Source organism: Formica exsecta, unplaced genomic scaffold (assembly GCF_003651465.1).
Source record: "Formica exsecta isolate Colony F162 unplaced genomic scaffold, ASM365146v1 scaffold2, whole genome shotgun sequence".
In the NCBI taxonomy this organism is placed as follows: domain Eukaryota; kingdom Metazoa; phylum Arthropoda; class Insecta; order Hymenoptera; family Formicidae; genus Formica; species Formica exsecta.
Genome location: NW_021849297.1, coordinates 3,255,065 through 3,281,186, shown reverse-complemented (window position 1 = coordinate 3,281,186; position 26,122 = coordinate 3,255,065). Strand labels below are relative to the sequence as shown.

The following is a 26,122-nucleotide window of genomic DNA, read 5'->3' as shown; positions in this document are numbered from 1 at the left end:
ACATTTATATTTTCATATAAATAATTTGTGAATTTTTATATATATACATATATAGAAATAAAGAGCATTTGAGCAAGTCTATCGATCACATGATCGATGACGTACGCGCGCATGCGCATAAAAGTTCCGCCTGGAGAGATTTGTGATTTGTCGCAACACTGTTCTTGCTTGCAAAGCGGATTACAGTAACAAAACGATCTCATTCGTTGGTAACATTGCGCGTAGTCAAATCCATCGTAATGACAGTTTTGAGTGCTGACAGCCGTGTATACGCTCGTTAGCCGTATAACCGTGTTAGTTGATCCCGTTCGGTCAGCAGTCGAGGAATTCGGTCGACGCTTAGACGCTCCTTCGACACGCGGACGATCGTCGACGACACGCGGCAGCACGAGGTGGCTCGAGGTAAGCGACCCGAAAACATTCGACACACGACGAAACCAGATGGCTACGAAAAACGGCCATCCACCTGTGTGACAACCAGTTTGTTTGCTAATACGGATAACGCGGCCGTATACATATCGCTTTTCCGGTTTGTGTGCCACTTGCTGCGTGTGTCATTATATTGTTATTTCCTCGCCGCTCTTCGTTCCTCGCTTTGACGGAACACTCACGTAAGCCTAATCATTTATCAGTATTCGAGGGTTGCTGTTTGTATTAATTGAAGAACCTAAGAGCGATAAAGGTGGGCGAGAGAGAAGTCGGAAATTCAGAAAATAGGGGACGGGGGGATTTTCTTCGAAGTGAATTTTTCCGAACGAGATTATAACTGGTCTCTCTTGTACAGATCGAGAAAAATTTATTTTGTCGACAGTTATTACAGAGATGTGAGTGAGAACTGTATTTTTTTTTTTTTTTAACGAGAATTGAAAAACTCTGGGACAAATTAAATACATTAAAAATTTATATAGAATAAGCCATTAATACAATTAAAAAAACTTTATACATCTGATTCAATGGCGCTAAAATGTTTCAAATAAAAAATTATATCTTTTTTTTTTTTTTTTTTTTTTTTTTGGAAAAGCATTATTTTTTAATACGACACAATAATGGTCGAGTGAACAGAATTCAAATAGTTATTACCTTTCAACAATTAAAAAAAATGTATCTTTTAATAAAATATTTGTAGTTCTACACAGTGACTGATAATAATGAGATGCATAAAATCGATAAAAAAAAGGAATAAATCTTGTAAAGAAATATTGGAGAGAAGTAAAATTAAAATGATTTATTTAAATATTTATTTATATGCAATTGACTAATATATATTGATCTAATTTTATAATTAATAATTTTTTAGCTACTGCATATTTAAAAAATTAAAAAAGTATATACTTTTCAAATATTCAATGAAATACTAAAAGTGTCATTATAATTATTTATACTTGTATAAGTGTGCTCCATCTTATAATTAACAATAAGTTTTAATTAATTATTACATCAATTAAATTTCTGTAAAATATTTTAGAAATTAGTTATTTACTTTACAAATTAAATATTTAAAAATTATTATTAGAATAGCGAATAATTATTGGAAAAGACAATTCTATTTTGTAATTGGTGGGGGGCGGAGGGAAATCTCTTTCTAAATATTTAAAAAAAAATCAAAATTTCTATATAATTTCAATTTTTTTTTCTCGTTGCGACGATTTTATTCGAGTGTATATATAAATATTAGAACGAAAATAATGTTTTAAGGCTTTAAATTATTATGAGTATATTGACTTCAAAAAGTTTAGATTCTCCACGACAATAAAGTTAACTGCCACGTGAGAAAAGGAATAAGCATATAATATATAGCAGTACTAATTTCTGTTATTTCACGTGCTGTTGCGAAACTGTAAGGTGAAACGGTATCGAACTACGTGAAAGTCAGCAGACTTCTTTAAAGTCGTGCAGGATTATTAAGGACCATTCTTCGAAGTAAAGACATTGCGTCGATGCTCTACTCATCCTTCTTCCACACATCGTTAAATTGTTAATTAGGTGGAATTATCTTTCGGAGCGTGAAAAGACTTGCACTGCATATATTGCTAAATGAGTCTGGCAGAATGTATGCTGAAGTCTACGAAAATAACTCAATACAAAGAGATATAATCTTTTCGGTAAATTTAAAAATTATTGATTTTTACAATTACCAAAAATTCGATTTTGCATTGAATCTCATCATGTGAAATTTTGTTGAAATTTTTCTTTAGTTAGTTTTAAAATTAAATATTTTTAGTGAAAGGAAAACGCGTCTGGAATAAAACCTTTATTATAGTTTATTCGAAATTAAAATATTATTTTGTTATTTCTTTATGTACGTTTTTGAAACTTAATTCATCAAGATCTCTTAATTTTTAGTATTAAATTGGTAAATTAGTGTTAGACTAAATATATATTGAAAAGAGGATTTGTGAACTCTGAATTCGTGAAAAATATCTTTACTATGGTTACATATTTTCTAAAGCATTCTGTATCTCTCTCGTTCGTTTATCGATCTATATTATGACTTATACTATTTTCTATTATTACTCAAGGAGACTTTCTACTAATATAATCGAGATGTAATTAAGTTACAAATAAAAGTATCTAACTAATTCATTATTTTTCGCGTATAATTTTCCTTGGCATTATAAATAATTAATAAAGAGAAACATTATAGATATATTTCTAATTAATGAAACATTATTAATAAGTTGTGTTTTGAAATGTGTCTTACATCATATCGCTAGTAGGTGATGCATTTGGACAATTTTAGGTTGCCTGTTACCTAACTTAGGCAACGATACAGAACGCGTTTCATCAATGAAACTCGGAAGTAGATAGCGACCTTTAGCGCTTAAATGTCGCTGTAAATTACGGGTCAATAACTGAGTACCGGATCTACGTTTCTTCCTTTCATCTATATTTTATTTGTGTTTTCGTGCGGAAACTGAAAATGAGTCGACACATCCACATACAAGCCTTACAATAATTTGAATGCGACCTAGTTTCTTCCATTACCTTGATTGTGAATCCTTTATGTTGTATATCACAATTCCGTTGGGCTCTGTATGCTACATTTAATCAATAGTATTTTATTAATATTGCTTTATATGTTCATATACTATCAAGTTTATTGTATAATAACTAATATTTAAGCGGAATAATATTATTATGCATTTATTATTTAGAAACAGAATATATCTCTATTTAAAAATTACATGTTTAAAAATCAAAATCTATTTTATCTAGAGAAATAATATAAATGTATTTTTTTTTCTGCACATAATATATTTATATTATTCTTAAATAAAATGGAACTATTGTATATTTTTACAAAAAAAATAACGAATTTGCTTTTATATATATATATAAACATGTGTATTGTGAAAGATTATCTTATCAAACATAGTATTTTAGTGAAGAATAGCTCATAGCATACAGAAATTTGTGTAAAAATGCTGATATCGAAAATATTAATCTTTTTAGTCCATTAAAGTCATGTAACTAGTCACGTAAAGAGTCTACGAGCCATAATTAGAGCCCATAATATTCACTTGTGCTATTTTTATTGTTATACATTACATATATTATTGATAGCATTGCTGATAATATACAGAAAACGTAGACAAATAGAATTTTCGTGTATTTTTACATATGTATTTAATTTACACGAATATTGATCCGAGCAATTTATTTCTATGATGTAATAAATTCTCGTGTTTATTTAGCGAGTAAATTTATTGATGTAGGTTTCTACATAAATGATATATGGGATTACCTAGGTTGATTTTTCTGCAAAATAATATATTTTGAATTTACCGAATTTCCATTTGATGATAAAATGATAACTCTGGAAATACACCGGCCTTCTAAAGTTCGATTTAGCGCGAAAATGACGCCAATTCTACTGAGGTAACGTTCATATATACCTAGGTGTGTCTGCACACAAATGAATCATCGGACTTTTCATTGTAATTTAATTTTTTTAATTAACGTATGTGTAGATGTTTGCATTAATATACCTACAATTGCGAAAGGACTTTAGCTATCCGTATTTAATCTGAATTCTTTAAATAAAATCATCATAGTAATCTCTTATATGATACATTTTTGTACATTTATTATAAAACTGATTTGGAGAATATGAATATTACAAGATTGCTTCAATATTTTAAACAAATATAATGTAGGTTTTCTTCTGTTATTTGCTGAATAACAAAATTTTATTTTTATATATTAATACGATTATCTTATATCTTTTTTTATTTAATTAAATCGAAATTAAAATATAAATTGAAATATTAACTAAAGACAGCGATAATTATATTGTAGCTTATTTAAAAAATATATAAGAATTTTTTTGTCACATATGGACTTTTCACACATGTCTTAATTTTTTCTGGAAGTATTATGGTATGTGCACATGTATATTTTTATTATATATTACTTTCACTAGGGAGATCACTATTAAAGTCACATATTTCAAATGCACTCGCTTTTTTCTAAAACTACTAACTTTTGTAAAAGTATAAAACTTATATCCCTTTGTCACATAAACGACTTTGTCATATTATTATACACATAAGCGTTTGAGGCTACGTAAATGGTGTGTAAAATTAAAGGGATAGCATTACATAATTGGCCATTTCCCGTACATGAACATATATACGCTTATTAAAACAAAAGGTTATCGAAGCAAAATTATTACATAATTTAGCGAAATATTGATTTGACATAAATATTTACAAACGAGAAAAGATAAAGCATGTTTCTAGACTCCCTAAAGTCTTTTCTTGAGAAATTTATTAATTTTTATTGCACTTGCTAAAATTTATTCTATAGAAAATATTTTAAATATTATTTGACCATGGATTATTTTGTATAAGAAAGACCGCAAAATTGTTACGCCATGACATAATCTAGTCAACGAGCAGACGACCGTTCCGGCAATAAACGATGACGAATGCACGCTACACATGAATGCATTCTTTCTAGGAAAATATTCAGCTACAATTATTATTATATTGCAAAATATATACTTTTATTACTTTATTGCTTTATAGACATTTTTTAAATCAGGATTATTATATTTCCTTATATACAGCCGTTAGTATTATATATGAGCCTTTCAAAGGTCAAACTAATTCTAACCATTTAGAATTTAGAGCATTAATCATGTGTTTTGATATTAAAATGAAGAAACCTAAAAAAGTGAAGTTGATCAATTTGACTTCTAAAAAATTCATATATATCTTTGTTTTTAATTAATAAATCTCAATATTAAATTACTTGCGATAAAATTATATTTGTAGTATTGCAAGAAGCAACTTTTGAATATTATTTAAGCGTATATATTATTAATATTATGATATTAGTTTGTAATCTATATATAATAATTTTTATGGTCACTAATTTAGTGAGTAGCAACGGAAAATCTTGACATATCGCGATATTAAAGTCTAATCCATTGAATTCTTTTTGTATCTTCTCATATCTCTTTAGATATAAAAAATGTAAGTTTTCCCAACGTGATAAGCAAGTAATATTTCGTTCTATGAAAGTATATTTTCAACCATGAAATTCTTTTCCAATCTGATTTTTTTACTGAAATTTGGACGGTTAATTTCAATTATATATGTAGATGTTTAATAATAAAAAAGTGGTTCATACACACACACACACATATTATAGTAATAAAATTTTCAGTATTAAAAATGTTCTTTTGTTCTTCAATAGATTGTTAAAGATATAATTTTATTCAGCACCTCAATATAATTTTAATTATAAAATTTCGCGCTAAAAAATCAGTTGTGGGTTAATAAAAGCAATATTTCCAATATTTGTGAAGCTATACAGTGACGGCAAAATTCCAATGAAAACAACATGATATGCAAATTTAAAATTAATTTGCAGCTAGATAGAAAGTGAAGAATCTCGATCGTTCGAGTACTCATTCGCTACTCGAATATAAAGGATATAATTGGTCTCTCGAAAATTTAATTGAAATTTTGACGCAAAATTTTAAATATTCTATTCAATGACGAGAACGCCCAGTCGTTTTCCGCGCGACCATCGGCTCGGGAATCCTTTTATTTATTTGTCACGAGGCGGACGTCGCTGCGCATGTGAAGCGTCCTGGCCTGCGCGGGCTGCATCGACCCTCAAACCCATTTCGTACTCTCGAACAGTACATATCTAGCCGGAACCTATCGTGCCGGGTAATCGGAAAATAAGTGAAACGATATCGTATCGGATCGGCACGTTGAGTTGACTGTTTGACAATTCGCCATTCAGAAGAAGAGAGAGGTAGAAAGAAAGATAGAGAGAGCCTATGTCTTGATAAGGCGAAAGAGGAACTGCGAACATCCGAGAGAATGCATTTTCGATTACGTTATCTGCTTTACCCGAGTATATGTGACACGGTTCTCTTTAAACGTGTTTTTTAAAAGTGTTACACACTCATAGAAGTAATTTAGAAATTGAAAAGTAATCTTTTCATGTCCGGGTTCGATCCAACGAGTGTGTATTTATGACATTCCGTGCGTGCACAGAAATTGACGTTGAAAATATGCCGGTTGTGTTCCTTAATCTTCTATTAGACATTAATTTAATATTTTTAAATGTTTTCTTTCCTTTATATATTCTTCTTTGTTTATCGACCAACGTTATTTTGCACATTAGAAGCTAAATACAATGTAACATCAAAATTAATTTAATGGGAATAAGAGTGAATTATCCGTATATTATTAGGTATAACTTATATTGTGTGTTATATCACATTGTGTTTAATATAATGTAATATAATTTAATATTCGCTGTATTATTCAAGTAACGGGTGATCCACGAGTAATCCATCATTTACGAGTTGCTATACAAGCCTTATAAATCCTTTCACTATGCTGTAGAGTTCACTACGCTCTGAGAAACGCTTTCATTATGTTGCAGCAACATTGAATTATGAATCTTTACTGTTCTAAAATTAATAGAAAATGTTGCTTATAATATATTCCATAGATTCTAATCTGAATCGTCTGAATTATTAAAACACATTTTGTTATAATTTCTAATGAATATAATCCATTAAAATGTTATTACTTATTAAAATAAAAATACATGTTTTGCATCTTAACTGTTTTTTGTAAAAGTGTAAATTCACTTAATGATGGAAGAATTCATACAATTAATTTAACGGTATTTTTTTAAACATTGTTTCAAAGAAATATATTTTTCTGAAAAAAATTTATTTACTTTCTCTCTTTCACTTAAGTCATTACCTTGTTTGTTTTATATTTGCATAAAAAATAGCTTTACAGTAACTTATGTTATTCCATTGCCATTATACATTTGAACCACGTGCGGCATATAGGTCAATAATTTGCCTGATAATGAGTTGAAATTTTTACGACGTAGCAATTCTGATGATACGACGCAAGTGTTCGTCGCAGTTCGCAAACAACATAACATTAAGATAATGCGAAAAGCCGATATTTTAAAATAAAAGTTCTCCCGAAAAAGTTTTCTTAGCTTTCAGCTACATTTTTCAAATATGTATACGACAGAGAAAAAAAACGTACGTAACACATCCTGAAAAATAATATACATTAAATATCACTACCTGTTAAATCTCTCAAAAGTTCCGGAAGTAAGATGTTTCGATAAATTTCCAAAATACAATGAAAATTCCTTATTTCCTATTTTTAATAAATACAATAGCTATTTTTATATAAAAATTTCAGAATATTTGTTAATGTAAACAAGATAAAATATAGTATGCAATAAAATATATTCTTTAACAAGTAACTCTATACAGATATGTAAAAAAGAAACGGTAGATATGAAAAAAAAGTTTGATTTTAAAATCATTAAGATGATTCTTGAAAAACGGTATTCCGACGGTATTCCGTTTGCTTCCGTTTTTTTTTTTTTGCTCCTTTACACCCACATACAATATATAATACATAGTCATAATAGCCGGCTCGGATTCACCTGCTCTTTCACTCGCTAATTCGTTCACACGCACTAATTGCTTCCTTCTTGATCTCGTATCGTGTCTGAGCTGGTTCGCGCGTTGCTTCACCGAGCGCGGCATTTATGTAAGGCAAGAATGCCGTTGCTTGTGAAAATATACTGTTAGTCATTATAATAAAATATTAAATTTCCTATAAAGATAATCTATGTGGATCGCGTCATACTTATTAGAATATATTGTGCTGAATAATTTTGCTAAACAATTTGTAACAAACTACAAATTGAAATCTTCGCATTTTGCAGTGTTTTTTTTTTTTTATTTAGCTTGTAAATTGATATGATCGGAGAATTTTGATAAATGAGATATAATTCAAAGAGATTTATAATTAATACATTAAAGTCTATAATTTTTTTTCCTTTTGCTTTGTTATTCTTTGCTTTTAAAGTATTTTGAAACGATTCGACGATTGTTAATTCACAAAGGACACTCTCCCTTCTTCTCTTTCTCTCTCAAAGTATATAAAGTTAATCGTAAAGAAATGAATGGTTTTATAGACGTGTATGTCAGCAATTATCGTATGTAGAATCGCGTGACAATGTCAAAATAAGAAGGGTATAAACGAGAACGCTTTCCGCGAATACTACAATCGCGATAGTGAAAACGAACAAAACGCCTCGATGGTTCTTCGCGGTTTGTTGGCCCCTGCGGCAGCTCGTTGGAGGAGAAATAAAACTGCGAAAAGGTAAAATAAACGCTTTGACTGATGGATAAATATGTATACATTTATGTATATAATTTTTCTTTTATCTCTACATTTATTAGATACGTAATTTTTAAACTGACAATGAGACTAAAATTCTGAAATTGAAATTAAATAAAAATAAAAAAGCGCCATTTGAATAACAAAGTTTAATTAATAACAGAAAGATTGATATTGAAATTTAAAGAATTACAGCACGAGTGATATCTTATTGAATTTTTATGTGGGATTTTTCGAGACATTAGCAGCAATCAGCAGATCGTTTACGGGCGTAAAATCAATATAATTAATTATTTCATGTAATCGTCTTACGGTTAAAATTGAATTTCTCCATTTTAATTAATGGCTTTCGATCGAATATACACGGTTCGTAGAATCGCGCGATTCCGAGCGCAAAGAGGTACTCGAGCATATATAACCGCTTAAATAGATCACCGCGGTAGATCTGCTGAAGCGTTAATCATATTGCGTTAATTGGTATCCGCGTTAATTTAACCGCAACCCGTTTCATTTCAGAAGTCAGAACGTCGTTCGGGACAGCATAAACGCGTCGGTCGGCCAATTAGGACTGTCACGTTATGGACCGCAGGTGATGAGCGTGCTGTGTTTATGCACCTCCAGCATCCACCAGTCTACCCGTAACGTCACGCACACCGGCAAGATACTCCCGAGTCCGCCGTTAGACACCCTTTGCGAGCAGCAAATAACGCCCTCGCAAGAAATACCCACTGACGAGCTGGCTCTATTAGCTAAGCTGGAGGAAGCCAATAGGTGAATAATCAAGTGACCCCCATGGTTTTATCAGTTGACGTTACCGCTATATTCTCGAACTTTCAAGAATCGAACAACGCATGAACTGATAGATTGATACGCCAAATTGGCCTAACGAATTTAGAACGCAAAATTCTCACATTTTCCACTTTTCAAGATCTGTGGTAAAGTTGGAGGAACGTCTCGTGTGCATGCAAATTTGGATAAATTGTTTGGATTTCTTTTTATTTCAAGCTTAGAGTAGAAATGCTAAATGTTAATTTTACTACACATTTTGGCTTGGAAATGATGCAAAATACGGCTGCATTTTTAATTCAATCTCGAAAAATTTGGGAAAAAGCGTAAGTTCTGGCTTTTCTCTACATCCCTCGTATAACATATCAAGCTAATTTATCATAGAAATACATTAATAAATTTACCTATGCATATATTTTTTGAAAGAAAAAAGATTTTATTTACAAGAATTATTACATCCTCAAAGAATGTACTATAAAAAATAGAGATGTGCCTGTATAATTTTACGTTAGAAATATCGATGGTCAAAGGTAGTCTTTAAAAAATCTAGTTGTGTCTAATATGATTTACATACAAAACAATAAATCGTGAATACAATATTGATTTGTGTAAAAAATAAATCAATATATCTATGCATTATTGTGTAGTGTAGACATCGCAAACAGATTTTATAATTCAAAATTTTTTAAATTCCAGACTGATCGAATCCGATGCAAAATCACTGAACTCTCTTCAAAGTAATCATAGCAGAAAAGGCTCCGATACATCACAGGTGTCTGTGGCGTCGGGGGGCAGCGGAGGTAACGGCGATGCTGCGCCCCGACGCCACAACCCGGCCGACGGTGAAGAAAATACGTGGACTCTCTGGGGTCACATAGTATCTGATTGGGATTATCATTGGAAGAAACGGAAAGAATTTGTTAAGGAATTGGTTCGTCAAGGCATACCTCACCATTTCAGGTAATGCACACACACATTATTTTCAAAAATATATTATTAAAGATCTTTTATCAGTATCATTTTTAGATTTCAGAAAATTAATTACTATATGTATACACACATTTTATACATCCAACAACAATGATTATATGTTTTAGACACAATACGCGCGCGATTTATATAAATTATATATCATTTTTAGGGGCATTGTTTGGCAATTATTAAGTGGTGCCCATGACTCTCCCATTAAGAAACAATTTGCTGAGTACATTAAAGCAACATCAGCCTGTGAGAGGATAATTAGAAGGGATATCGCTAGGACGTATCCTGAACATGACTTTTTTAAAGAAAAAGATGGTCTTGGTCAGGAAAGTCTGTTTAATGTTATGAAAGCGTACAGTCTTCACGATCGTGAAGTAGGATACTGCCAAGGCTCAGGGTTTATAGTAGGATTACTTTTAATGCAGGTAAACTACTCTAACAGCATCCTCAACAAATTTTGAACCGAAAAGTTTTATACAAAAACAAATTATTTATAGAAATTCATGAAAATTCATAGTCTCAATATAACACATAATTTAAATCTGTTATAAGTATACATTTTTATTAATCCTTTATATTCCACATGGAAAGAAACAAAGCAAAAAACAGAGAAGCCAATCTGTTTTTATATATTTTTCTTGACATAAATTTTGTATATTGTTACAGCAAATGCCGGAAGAAGAAGCTTTTGCTGTACTAGTAGCGCTTATGCAAGAATATCGCTTACGGGACATGTTCAAACCAAGTATGGCTGAATTAGGGGTATGCATGTATCAATTGGAACATTTAGTTGCTGACACGCATCCCGAACTTCACGCTCACTTCACGGCCCAAGGTTTCCATACGTCGATGTATGCGTCCTCTTGGTTTCTTACATTATTCACCACAGCGCTAAGTCTTCCTCTAGCATGTCGCATTTTTGACGTCTTTCTATCAGAGGGCATGGAAATTATCTTCAAAGTCGCGTTAGCGATGTTACATTTAGGCAAAGAAGATTTGCTCAGTTTAGATATGGAAGGCATGTTAAAGGTAAGATTTTATCTGAAAATCTACACAGAGTTTCTTAAATTGTTAGATTAGGTTATTGTCAATACTATAAGAAACTTTAATTTGTAGTATAGTTTTATGTTCTTAAATAAGTACACAAAAATGAGCAGTGTATAGATCTTTTGTCTATTTAATAAGTCGCAAAAAAAACTATAATTTTGTCTTTTTATGCAGTTTTTCCAGAAGCAATTGCCTGGGAAGGCCGAAAAAGATCCTGATGGTCTCATGACACTCGCTTATGGAATGAAAATCAATCCGAAAAGAATGAAGAAATTGGAAAAGGACTACACTATCCTAAAGATGAAGGAACAGGAAGAAATGGTCGAACTACGCAGACTTAGAGCGGATAACAGATTGCTTAGACAAAGAACTGAACTTCTAGAAGCAGAGTCCGCGGAATTGGCAGATAGATTAGTTAGAGGTCAAGTTTCACGAGCGGAAGAAGAAGAGACTGCTTTTATAGCGCAGAGAGAATTGGCGGCGCTTCGATATTCGCATCTTGAGACGAGTCACCAACTCGAACAAGCTCATGAGGAATTGAGATCGCTTTCGATTCTTCTCGAGGAGAACATGACGTCTAGACAGTCGTCGCTCGATGAGATATTAGTGAAGCAAGAAGCATTATCGCAGAAAGAAGAAATGATACAGTGTTTGCAAGAGGAATTGGTTAGAGTTAGATTACACGAGGCAGAAAACGATGCACTGATTAGGGAACTCAGAGGAAGAATACAAGAATTGGAACAAGATAAAAAGACTTTGCGTGAATCGACACCGGACAACTCAGTTGCTCATTTGCAAGAGGAACTCATTGCGGTTAAGCTTAGAGAGGCGGAAGCTAATTTATCCTTAAAGGTAAGAGATTTGCCATTTCTGTATATAATTCTTATATTGACATTCCTTATAAATATATGCTAATATTAGAACAATTATGCATTATGTAGGATTTACGACAAAGGGTCATGGAATTAAGTGCAGCTTGGCAGAGGCATCTACAAGAACATCGGTCTGCTCAATCAGCACCTGCCGCTGATTCTACGCCAAAGAAGCTACTGTTTTGGGAAAATCGGGGTCACGAAGTACAGAAGTTTGAGGAAGACTTAATGACGACCAGGATTCGAGAGATGGAGGCGTTAACCGAAGTTAAGGAGCTTCGACTTAAAGTTATGGAACTTGAAACTCAGGTGCAGGTGGCAACCAATCAGCTTCGTAGACAAGATGAAGGTGGGAAAGTACTTAAGGATGATTTGGAGACTGCGTTAGCTCGAGAAAAGGATCTGGCTGCCAAGCTGAGGGAACAACAGCACAAATATTCCGATCTGGAATCGAAAATGAAGGACGAGGCTATGATGGCCAGAATACGCGATGCCGAACATGCGCAGCAAGTGGCGGAACTTATGCAGAAAATATCTCTTCTCGAATTGAAGGTTAGTTAATATAACTTTTATAAAGATTATCAAATATTTATGTTATAGCGCTAAAAAATAAATAAAATATTTGATATATTTATAGAACGAGGAAATGCATGCAGAGGGCGAACTTAGAAATAATTTAGATGACAGTGAAAAAGTAAGAGAACTTCAGGACAAAGTCGCTGAATTAAAGGCTGAGGTACGTGGAATTTAAAAGAATTTTCATCTTTTTATATTGTATTAACAAAAGCAGTATCTCGGAATATTGCAGTAAGGGGTGGAGAATTATCTTACTTATAACACATATTTATTTCCTTCATATAATGTATGTCAGACAACTATAAGTTTTCTCTTTTAATCTATGTAAATATAACAATATACAAATCACATAAACAGAGTAGCACACGATATATATATGTAATATCTTATTATATACATTTTAAATATTTTTATTATATTTAATAAAATATGTTTGTGCAAATAATTAATGAAAAATGATGAACGTATTACGATATGTATATTTTTTATTTCTTGAAATAAGTATTACGTGCACATACACAAAAGTTGTATATTATTGTATGTGTAAATGTTTCTATTACAAGCAAAGAAAAAGAAACAATAATTTGAAATAATGTGATTTATAAATTTACTATAGTTTCATAATTATGTGATCATAATTGCAATTTTTAACAATTGGAACTTTTCAAATATTCTGTGGAAAAAATCTATTTTATAAGATAAAGATAAAATACTTCCACTGTTTTTTTTAAATTTTTTTATTAAAGCATTACTTTGTTATGTGTTTGTTCTTTTGATTTTTCAAATATATATGACATTGTGTTTTATCATATAATTCAAATATTAAGACATTATGGAATTGATGATCATTTGATTTGATTATCATTCCTTTGTTTGCTATGTTATCTCAATAAGCCAAATATTATATATTTACATCTCGTTTAAGTGTAATATATATGTTATTTAAGATTATATATATAATTATACTATATATTCCTAACAAATGTTTTATACATAAAACTGAACCTTTTTGAGTTTTTATGTGCTACCTCATACTGCACTCTTATAAATTTATTTATTATAAATTCATGCCTATTGTACACAAAAGACATTCCATTTTGCTAAGATTGTAAATGTAATACTGTAACTCGTTTCTTCATTGATGTGTTATACACTTATAAGACAATAATGCACAAACTGCACCTCTTACTGCAATCTAACGCTAACCAACACGCTTCATAACATCGTCGCTTCTGGTGGATTGCAGAAACAAAACTTTTTGTGACTAAAATTTGTTTTACCGCTGAATACTGAGAATTATTTCATTTTTTCAATAACTCATTATATTTTATTGATTTACACAAAATATATACTCTTGTTTACAATTATTGCTGTATAAAATAATATTTGTAAATATCTGTAAAGATAAAAGACATAGTTGTCATTCGTAACATAACTTTGAAGAAATGGAAAATATGTAAAAAGATGTTCAAACAGATTTTTTTTTAATTTAGCAGTAATAATTATTAACAATAACAAATACGAAAAAAATACGTGATGATTAAACGATTAATTATTTAATTTACTTAATTATATAATTTATCCCCCAAAAAATTGCAATTAATTTAGTCACACAATATATATATCAAGATAATTAGAAGAAATTATAAGGAAAATATTTCTTCTCAGTATTTATTATATACGCCACTGATAATAACAATGCTTAATTAGTTGGGAGAATATGGCTTTGTTTCTTCGTGGACATAAAACATATGGCTTTATACATCGCAATAATTTACCATTGTATAAGTACCTATACATATTAAGAATTCACATTCATTTAGAGATGATTCATTATTTTACATGATCGAAGATAAAGTCGATTACTATTTGTATTCGTGCTTGATATATTGCAGCTTTTCATATCTGCACTGCTCTTTGACGTATGCTTTTGAAAACCGAAATTTTTAATTACTCAACAGTTCAGAGAAATATATCATCTTTTTATATTTATATATTTTTTCTTCAATGTTTGATTCATCCAAGATATGAGGTAAATTAAAATTATCTGTAAAACTGATTTAATTTCATTAAATATACATTAACTAATGTCGGATTAGCAAATGAGAGTTAGCACAGCATGAGGATTAATTAATTATTATCAATTTTACAGAAATAAAACATTATTGAAAATTGTAAACGAATTAAAAAATGTTCAACTATACATATCCTTCACAAATTATTAATAGCACATTTCATTCAAATTAATATTAAATATTTATATAAAGGTTTTAATTTATTAAAATGATAAAATTGTAATTTTACTACGGCGATAGATAAATTTGAGTCATGCTGTTGCCTAACATTTCTTTATAACATTGATATAAAATGCCGCATTAAATATATCTTTTGCAATACGAGAAATTAAGCGATAATCAAACGTTATATAAGAGCAGATATTAGATGTCGATTTATTGAATTATACGTTCAACATTATTCCGAGTTATGTAACTTATTCTAGAAAAATCAAACAGAATATGTTTAATTTGTATTTTGTTTCCTTTCGCAAAAGAAATTATGACTCCTTGACAAATCAACTAAAATATCTTATTAATGCGACAAAAGTAAATTGACGCCTTATCGAGTTTAAATACAAATTTAAATTTAGCGAGCTAATGAGAGCCAGACACGAATGGTAGTATTGTTATTGCATTTAATTTCTGACGCGTACGTATGTGTACAGGTACGCGTAATTTTGTAACCAGAATACGCATGATGTTGCTGAATGAGAGAGATAATAGGCACAGTAATGATTCTTATTGTGTAAAGGTACCGAACGATGACTAGTGCTAACCAGAAGGGACTAATTGTTGTTGCAAAATTAACCCTCTATTGCTGTGTTATCTCTGTCTCTCCTCAGTTCCCCACGCCAATCACCAGCCCGGAGACTGAGCCTTGGCGCTGGCTCGAGTAAGTCTTTACCCACGTGTAAGCATCATTTTCTACCGTCTCCGTGTGTATGTGTACGCGTGGCATGATATTTCTTTTTTTTTTTTGGTTCTTTTTTCTTTTTTATTGTAAAAGAATTTATCATTGTAGCTGGTTCTCTATTTATTGCGTTATATGTTTTCCTTCATAATCTGGATTCGGAATTCTTACTTTTATTAATAGCCACCGGCAACATGTACATTTACATAGCAGATAAACAGATTTATATTAGCTATTCATAATTATATGAGAGCCATTATAAATGTGCATTATAAATGTATGTGGTATTAAATGTAATCAGCTTAAAGTATCCAATTAAGTTCGATCGAGGAACCAGAATTGTTTTACGAAAAATATTGGATTGAATTTTAAATGATTTAACTTGATATATGATCTCTTATAAATCTTCCAATAATATTGTCACGTGAAACGCCACAAGTAGCACCTTCGGATGAGTCTGGTTTAAATAAAACGTGGCTCGCTTTCTGTATTATACGCGTGGTGATGCGTGAGCATGGCTGTTCTTCCCGTTTAATTGCATGCTTCCTTAAGATTAAGTTCACTGTTTCGTTCTGATAAACATTCACGGCTGTTGCTTTTAGCTCGAAGAAGAAAAAAAAAACATAAATGTAAAAGAAGCGTGAGAGTAGCCGCGAAAGTATCATAAATATTCACTAAATCGGTGTGAGATCGAATTTTGTGAGTTTTTTCTTTCTTTGTTACATTATTCATATTTGCATATCATTTCATCTAGTTGATGTATTGATACATATTCAATGCAACAAAAAGATTTGCGATCTTAAATGTCCCTTAAGTTATGATTTTTAAAACTTTATGTAAGAGGAAGATTTCTAATTTAATAATATTTATTTAACTTTATATATTACATCAAGATATAAATTCATAAGATAAATAACGAAAATAAATATACATTAATAATAAACTATTTTCAGAATCGAAATAGATATAATTAAAGTCGACGTTATTTCAAAAATTTTAGATTTGACGATTCACTTTTTTATCTTAAAATTTTAATTTTTTTATTTAAATAGGATTTGAATGGATACTTTGTAAAGGGAGATATAAAGCGCTCTCTCTTTTTCTTTCTCCCTTTTTCTGGAGAATTACTTGGAAGTACGTCTCACGTCACGTTTTATCTGTCACAGGTCATGAGGCTAGAGAGCTGGAAACAACGATGGACGGGTCTCGGCGGGCAAACTGTGCGAAGTTTCAGCGTCGATACTGAAAGTGAATTGGATGAGCGGGATCTCAGAATTTGCTTACAGGATCATATCAATACGACCACGCCAAACTCACCCGAGGTATAGAATTCTATGTATACCAGACCATTAGTAGGCAGCTAACTAATACTCCGTTATCGATGCGTACGAATCTTTTGTTCGTTCGGCTTTCGCTATAGGAATTAACGCATATGCGCTTAGATTGTAATATACGGGGGAGTAGACCCGTAATAATCCTGTTTAGGTACGTGTATTACTACTAGGCCAAATATAACAAATATGCATAGCCAATTAATTAATTATACTATAACGATAATGAACGAAACAATGAAATAATAATGATAGACACTGTCGGTAATCGACCCAAGTAATCTCGATCGTAATCAGGAACAATGGTTTTAAAGAAATCAAATTGTAATTTATAATTCGATATTTGGAGATTTCTTTAAAGCTACATCTTCTCAGAGCGATCATCCCAGAAAATGAGAATCTGTTTTAATGCTTTATGTGTGCAGCACTATAGCCGAATATTGTTTATTACTACAGCAATATATTAATATTATGATACTTTAAACATTATATTACATGGAGTATTATAGAGCATACGGAGACATAGTTTTAACAGCACACAAAGTATTATATAGAATATAATAATTGTGTTTATTATTTAGTAAATGATCAGTGGTTACATAACAGTAATTTTCGATCGAGACTGATACATGATAATCTCGAAAGAATCTAAAATCTACAGATTTGAATTTGTTCTTTCTGTGAAATTTGTTGCAAGCAAACTTTGTATGATCATCTTGCAATGTCTGAACCTCCGCCCCCAGATATACGCAGTTTAATTATTTATTCTACATTCTATATAAAAAGAGATCGATATTACACCCTAGTTGATAAGATTAATTCCAATAATTAATCATTTCGTATATAAACTTCGTATATTTATCCATTAATAAGTATAAGATTCTTAATGTATGATATGTTATAATATTCCCAGATGTGTGAAAAGTTCTTGTCTCTCTTATTTAAGAGTTCGAACTGTTTAATAATTGCTCGAAGCTTGATTACGATCCGCAGATTATACGAAGATTATCATAGACTATTTCGTGACACACGCAACTGTTTTTATACGCATGATATACTCTGTGTATTTTTTGTAATTCATACCAAATGTAATCGCATTTAAGAAGTTGTATATTAAACGTGACAAACGTGGTGAGATGGGAATGTATTACCGTTTTTTATAAATATATGTATTTATATATGTGTGTCACGAGGGATCATCGCGCAATATACAAATCATGATATTCATGCAACATACAGCGTGGGTTATCCTAATTGAAAAATTTGGCTATCTAAAGTTTATGATACTCTCGAATAGAAGAGTAAATCGAATTCTTATTATTGTTGTCCCATATATGTATATCATTTGTAATATATTTAATGAACTTAAAAAAAAAGAGATAAAAAAATATTAATTTTTACGGATAATATGCAATATGCGCACAGCACAAAACGTGTACTTTAATTACTTAAATATGAACTTTCGAGAGGGATTGTAAGGTCGTAATGAATCGACCATAATGTCTCGGGGAAGAAAAGCTAAAGTTCTTTCTTTCAATTAATTTATAACAATTGTAGATTGTCGAAATTGAAACCGAACGAGATAATCGGAAATGCTTGTAAAAAATTAGTATCCGCACAGTTCACGTTCCTTACAATGGCTTCCTAGGATAATTACTTTCAATATAAGCACTCGCGTAAACACCTTGCTACTTTCTTTTATAACGAGTCATTTCAGCCTACTTGCAACGCATCTTTTCTTGCTTGGCCTAAATCGTTCTATTCTTTTTACCGCGCTAACATACACACACACACAATTGGCATCGATTAATGTTTTAAGCGTTGTAAATCTGTGTGTAAATGAATCACATGAGTCACTTTTGACGGAAGATGCTTGTAAAAAATTAGTATCCGCACAGTTCACGTTCCTTACAATGGCTTCCTAGGATAATTACTTTCAATATAAGCACTCGCGTAAACACCTTGCTACTTTCTTTTATAACGAGTCATTTCAGCCTACTTGCAACGCATCTTTTCTTGCTTGGCCTAAATCGTTCTATTCTTTTTACCGCGCTAACACACACACACACAATTGGCATCGATTAATGTTTCAAGCGTTGTAAATCTGTGTGTAAATGAATCACATGAGTCACTTTTGACGGAAGCCCTCTTCGTTTTCACGCATGCATGTGTGCAAATTAGCATGAGTGTATCTCGTAACGAAATAACGATGATACACAAGCAAAATGATATTTTGTGATATTTTTCGATTACTGTGCTTTATAGCGAATTTTGCATAGCATTAAAAATTGAATAAATTAATTAATTCGTTTTTGTCGCGCGAAACGTACACACATTAAATGAAGTACCAAAATTGATATAAATTAAGGTTTAAACGAAAATTGTAGAAAACACGAGTAATTGATTGTTATAGTGTCGAGTAATGTATTTATTGTAAGTAGCACGACAAGGAATAAATTTGCAAGACCGAAGAGAAAGTGACGTTTGTATTTGCGTTCTGAATTTAGTAGAAATATTTACGGCGTTTTAGATTCTGTTGCGCATTATAAATTATGCTATTTAAAAAAAATCGTGTCGTTAGAATCAATTTAATCATCACAGATTCTTAGCATTGTAGATGTGTGAAACACGTTGTAGTATCGTATAACACACACATATCTGTAATCTATCTTTCTCTCTTCTGCGTCATTGAATCTGTATGTATAGACTGTCCTAGACCTATCGAGGGTGTGTTATCGTTCAGCTTCAAATATACCGGGAACCAAACTAATTGAAATGGTGATTCAATATTATACTATTTAATATAGTTATGAAATTGTCTTATTGTTAGAACGACAAACTGAGAAGTATACGTTTAATCAAATTAAATTTCAAAAGCGATGAGATTATTGTTCTTCAATCGATTTGAAATAAATCAAATTTTAGTCGCGGCAAATGATAGATTTCAATCTAAGTTTCTTATTCGCTTAAGAAAAAGTCGATATAAAATTAATTGAAGAGTTACACTTTAATAAATACAGCTCGCTAGGTCGAGAACCATCTATACGATACGAATTCATTCCATTAAATTGAATTATTGATCGTCTACACGATAAAAGCGAAATAATAAATAAATCAGCGACTATGATTGCATCCAACGATATCAATTACGGTATAAATTAAGTTGCATAAACCACGTTGTTTGCGAAGATAAACTATTATCAATCATCATGCATTTTTGTATTGAAATCCACAAAACGTTCCTTAAAATTTATTTTTGATTAAATTCGATATGCGTGCATTTATTGTGCAATTTCGAAATTTTAATAAAGATAACTGACGTTAATTGAAAATAAATAACGTTAATTCTTTTATTGTAAGATTATCTATTTGACAAAGCTTTATCATTCCACCTCACTCTCGTAAAGCATGTCCAAGATCCAAACAATTTATATACAATTAATACAATAATTTCGTACGTCTTTCTAATAATAACGACACTCGGTTCTTATTATCATTATCGTCGTATTCGAAGAACGCGAAGTGTAGCAGGAGTTACAATGCGTCGCGCCGTGCCATTAATAATTTAGCGCACGTTTTCCTGCGGAAACCAACACGTTCGATCGTACGTCGGCTACCGTAGGCCAAGATGTAGCATGCGTTCGTTCTTATTGCGACGATAGAAGGTCATCCGCGCACGAGAGACGATTTAACTCTCCTCGACCTGTAACGGACAGCGTTACGTCTCTCGGACGATTAATCTGTTCTCGAATCGATTTGTTATTCCACCGGCATTCCGTATTTTTTAGCGCCATCGAAATAGACGGTATTTATAATGAACTTTTTGCGTCGCAATTGACGGTGCAACGTATGTATGTACGTACGTGCGTGCATACATGCGGGCTCTAATAGACGAAATAATCCGTATCGATGCGTTATTGCGTGACAATGTATGAAAGCCGCTACTAAACACGCATATTGAACTCATATGTGTCCCGTGTTGAAACGATATACTATATACATATATATATATAAACAGATACGATCTCTCTTCAATAACGACATAATACTTGGCGTAATCTGGAGGGAAGTAGCGCGTGCGAATGATACATACATATTTTCCGAATAAATCGTAGATCCGATAGATTTGAATTGTCAGAGAAATCGATAAATTTTGAATTGAACGAGAAAAACGATATTTAATTTTTTTAATTCACGCGGAGAACTGACACTTAGAAACGCTTCTGACAATAATCATCCTGATTTGTTCACACGTTGATGGATACATTTGAACATGCGTGATTGTTAGTGCAATTTTCTTTTTATCGTTAATAATAATGTGAATTTTTTTTCATTACAAAGTTGCGATACAAAATTCAATTTAGTAGAGATGATTTTAAACACGAAAGAGAGAGATCGAATTTGCCAATATTTTACTTTTTATTATCATGCTCTATAAAACACGGTATTTACATTATATATTTTCAACACGCAAGTGGAAATTGCGCATCTCAAAAATCTGAACGATAACTACAGATCTATCTTTCGTATATATACTTGGCATTTTATCAATAATGTGAAAATATGTATCGCGCGTGTAAGCATGAATTGTCATTAATTGAGACACACGAAAATATTTTTGAAAAATTTATTCCACTTTTTATATCATGTATATATAATCGAATCTCTTCACTTTAGTTTTAAAATTCACAAATATCAGGAGAATATAATTCGATATATATAAGAAATAAATCAATCTGAAATAAATCGCGAGTTTAAATTCAGAAACTAACTTTAGATTAAGAAGAACGTGATAATAAAACTTTAAGAGTAATGAATCTTTTTGCAATATATAGATTTTATTAATGCAATGTGCTCGTAAACATTTTTCAATTTTAATATTATAGATAAATATTCCAATATTTCTGTATTGAAGAAATCGTCGAAAATATTTAAATTACATTGTTACACGCATTCGAAAACACAATATTTCAACAGTGCCGGGTTGAAATAGGTTAAACGTTTACTCAACGTAAAAGGACGCATAGAGTGTAGAGTTCGAAAAAAACTCTTGGACAGTGAATAATGCACAAACGCATCGTAAGATTTTACACATGGGTGAGTTTTCTGATAACACGTTTCACTCACAGATCGATATCGTTTCTTTTCGCGCCACCGACACTACCGGTAAAGAGGGAAAAAGAGAAGCAGAGGGTGCACCCTTAAGCCCCATTTTAGACGAATCGATTTTCAAGTATTGTCATGCGAGGAGAACCGTTCGTATGCAACTCGTAACGTTTTAATTTCACGTACGACATCGGGACTACAGATTTTTCATATCGCTTTCCATTTTATAAGTACAGTATAAAATATCAATCATTCTAATTTTTTGGGTATTCTTACAGTCACTTTACATATGTATATGAATCTAACGGATATTGAATAATTTATGTATTTTAATATATTTTCCAAAAAAAAAAAAAAAAAAAAAAGAAAATGGCATAAACGAATTTGTTAACAATATAAAATTACCGTAAATCGGAGTTGCACCTCGTCATAACGTTAGTGATTTTGTGACGCGGCATTTCTTTGTCTTATTTTCTTAGTTTACATAAACGTATCGTGTGTATTTTTACTTATTACTTCCAAGTATTGATAAGATATGGATCGTATTATGCCGATGAGTTATGTGATTAGGCAAACAAATCCTATCTCAGGAAGCCACCCATGCTGCTAGAAAAAAAGAACTTCAGTTTACAGTACATTTCTTGTTTAAAATTCCTTTTTAAATTACAATATAGTTTCTATAAATCATATTTTTATGCTACAATAAATAAATTGTTAAATATATATATATATATTACTCTATTTTATATTGTTATTTTTAAAATATGATATTTTACTGAAATAAGCATGTAATATATATTTTTTACTTGGTAATATTCGGTTATTTTCTTTTCTTAATGATACGAAAATTAATTCATCTCTCAGTTGAAACTTACTATACTAATATGAGTGATATCAAACACAAACAGTAACGTAACATCAATGTTATAATTTTCCACTCAATAATATAACTGTTACGTACAAGCCATGTTACATTATTGTTGAGTGGAAAATTATAACATTAATGTTATGTTATTGTTACTTTGTGTTTGTTGCGTGGTACCTAAAATAACATTATCTTTTTAACAGCGTATATCGCCGCTCGATTTTATCTCAATTTTTATTATTCGAGAAAATTTATTTTTCTTTTCACACAATAATATTTTGCATTTGGTCATAACAATAGCCGATTGTATGCGATTCGCGATCTCGTCTCCCAAACTGATTAATTATCTGACGTCACAATTACCCTGAATCGATACTCGTATCGATCGTTTGTCATCCGTGACGAACGCGATCGCCGCATCTAAAACATTACGAATATATCAAATTGAAAATATCTCATATCTGAATTACATACATGTACTCCTTCATCATTCATTAATGCGATAAAAAAAGATAATAACTCTGTATCAAATATCTTTTTTTTCTCAAGTTTGAGATTATTAATCGAAAATTTTTCATCATTGCAATATTCAACGTCTTCGAATTCATGACGTTTCGAAAAAAGAAATCTATATTTCACGTATTTGTGCAAATTATATTCGTTAATTTTCAGCGCTTGAAAACAAGAAACACGTATATTTGGAATTTCCCCTATGAAAGCTCTACGTTTGGTGCATTAATTAAATCAGTTTAATACAATTTGGTGCATTAATTAAATCCCCCTAGATTGCTAAAATATCACTGTGCGATGCCTCAAGACCGCATAGGGTTTAAACATCCCATCGAAAGGGTGTCGTGCCTATCGATCGCGTGCACGTCCACCGTCACCCGGTCTATCGATAATTTTCGAGGTAAAGTAGCGCACGAGGGTGTAATATTCCAATCTAGGCTTATCGATCCCTAGACGATATTTCAGTTAGAGAAAAAAAGAAGACAGAGAGAGGAAGAGAGACAAAAAAAAAAGAGACAAAAGACAAGATGAGAGCATCGGGCTGAGTTTGCAATTCATGTGGACGGCGCAAGTTGCAGCAAGTAGTTTTCCAAACAGAATGCATCGGCTGGAGAGAATGGAAAAAAAGTAATCCCTGAAAAGGGGTTCGTTGTTGCACCGCTCTCTCGGCACAGCGTTGCCATTTCGCCGTGCGCGCAACGCGCTGCACTTAACTGCACTGCGCTGCACTGCGCGGCGCAGCATCCAGCAGGATCGCTACGCGCATGCGTCGCGACATCGGCCGCCCGGGACGTGCGAGCGATGGGCCCGATCCGATTTTCGACTCTCCGGATGCATTCAAGAGCGATTCTCCAAATGCGAACGATGGATCTAGGATTGTGACTAGATCAGCGCGCCGACAGTGTCTAGGTTAACCCTTAAATCTTCAAATATATATGTATGTACGTAGTGTACGTAAAAGAGAAATTCCGATATTCCCCCAGCAAGTAAACGAAATTTTATTCTTTGTCAGACGAAGTTGCAAAGATATATCCTTGTAGTCAGGTTTTTGTTTTAATTTTTTATTTTTTAATGTCAATGTTAAATTGAAAAGCAATGCAATGAGAGATTATATATGTTTTTTTTTATATAGTAAATTGTGATACGTGTATGTGATAATTATTGTATATTGTATGATAAAACTAATTGACAGAGTTCGTGTTTTAAAAGTTATTAACTTGATCGAACGTATACAATTTTCCAAGAGTTTTACGATATTGTTTCGAAGAGAAATTACACTAGTTTGAAAATTTATATAAGTAAAAAAAGATACACAACCCAGGTAGCAAATGCACGTCATTCGACGTCAAAATAATGTTATTTGACGTCCAAATCACGTCAAAATCACGTGCGCTTGCTAGCTGGAAACTCTCCATTTTCTCATTTCAGACGGTAAAAATTTCACGCCCTTAGGGAGGAAAATATTATTACAATTAAGGGAGAGAATTTCGAAACCGCATATTGATAAAAAACAGTCGTTCCAACGACGATTCATTTGATGAGATAGTAAATTTTTATTGCTTGAAACAGTTCTGTCGAACGATAGCACATTATCACAATGATCTTATATGCGTAATAAAAAAGTAATAAAAATAGACCTTCGGGAAGGAATTAATGGAAGGAAAATATTTTGCACAAATAAATTGTCCATAAATTTAAAATAAATAAAGATCTCTTTTACACTGAATATCAATAAAATAAGATCCATTTTTACTTTCTCATCTTTCTACTTTGTATTTTTTTTCATTATTTTCTTTCTTTTTTATAGTATTTCACGATGAAGAATAAAGACGACGCAACGTTTATCATATTCAGAGATGTCTCCCAAAGATATTATAAAATGAAGTTATAAAGAGATATCAATGTCAAGAATTGATCTTATTCATCGCTTATTCATACACTTGCATTAGAGTAAAAATAATCGAGAAATGCGATGCTGTAAATTCATTAATTCTTGTTTGCAAGGTTATAAATGGAAACAACGTCTTTTTTTTGTCGAAAACATCCCTTCCTCTCGAAATATTCCGGGAAGGGAGCATCTTTCAGAAACAGCCTTGCGCATCGTCCTTCCCAGGCGGCAGGTATCGATAACCCTTTTCGCCTTGCTCGAAGCCATCGCTAGCCACGGCAGCAACGTTGCCGATTTTCCTGGTGATCTCCTGTTACGGGGAAAGGGGAGACAAGCGTGCGCGCGCGCGCGCGCGCGCGTGTGCTCTCGTATAAACGCGTACAGGCAGGGGTGGTCGACCAATTAAATATGGCGACCACGGCGCGGGGTGTGGCGCTTGCGCATGCGCGCGGCCGTCATGCGCGGTGAAGGGAAGCGCGACGATCGGCAAAGGGTCG

General features: G+C 32.0%; 1 protein-coding gene across 6 annotated transcripts; it reads left to right on the top strand.

Moving 5' to 3' along the window:
- Nucleotides 1-141: 141 nt before the first annotated feature.
- Nucleotides 142-19,104, top strand: LOC115234305 (ecotropic viral integration site 5 ortholog). Of its 6 annotated transcripts, none has more exons than XM_029805283.1 (10): nt 6,136-6,273; nt 8,491-8,678; nt 9,213-9,467; nt 10,179-10,442; nt 10,624-10,888; nt 11,130-11,492; nt 11,685-12,362; nt 12,452-12,934; nt 13,020-13,118; nt 17,092-19,104. In XM_029805283.1, the coding sequence occupies exons 2-10, from the start codon at nt 8,614-8,616 to the stop codon at nt 17,251-17,253; spliced, it is 2,634 nt and encodes an 877-aa protein (XP_029661143.1). In that variant the 5' UTR covers nt 6,136-6,273; nt 8,491-8,613; the 3' UTR covers nt 17,254-19,104. The 6 variants fall into 6 exon arrangements, with proteins under 6 accessions (XP_029661146.1, XP_029661143.1, XP_029661144.1 ...); XM_029805284.1 differs by lacking the exon at nt 6,136-6,273 and adding an exon at nt 15,858-15,907 and having other exon boundaries at nt 7,774-8,678; nt 17,092-17,235; XM_029805285.1 differs by lacking the exon at nt 6,136-6,273 and adding an exon at nt 15,858-15,925 and having other exon boundaries at nt 7,774-8,678; nt 17,092-17,228.
- The last annotated feature ends 7,018 nt before the right edge of the window (nt 19,105-26,122 follow it).

What these genes read in the sequence shown, in the direction of transcription:
- LOC115234305 (XM_029805283.1), top strand. Translation starts at nt 8,614, where the DNA reads ATGGTTCTTCGCGGTTTGTTGGCCCCTGCGGCAGCTCGTTGGAGGAGA. An exon ending in ATATGGAAGGCATGTTAAAG is followed by an intron (nt 11,493 to 11,684) that starts GTAAGATTTTAT and finishes CTTTTTATGCAG; the next exon opens with TTTTTCCAGAAGCAATTGCC. An exon ending in TCGCTGAATTAAAGGCTGAG is followed by an intron (nt 13,119 to 17,091) that starts GTACGTGGAATT and finishes TATCTGTCACAG; the next exon opens with GTCATGAGGCTAGAGAGCTG.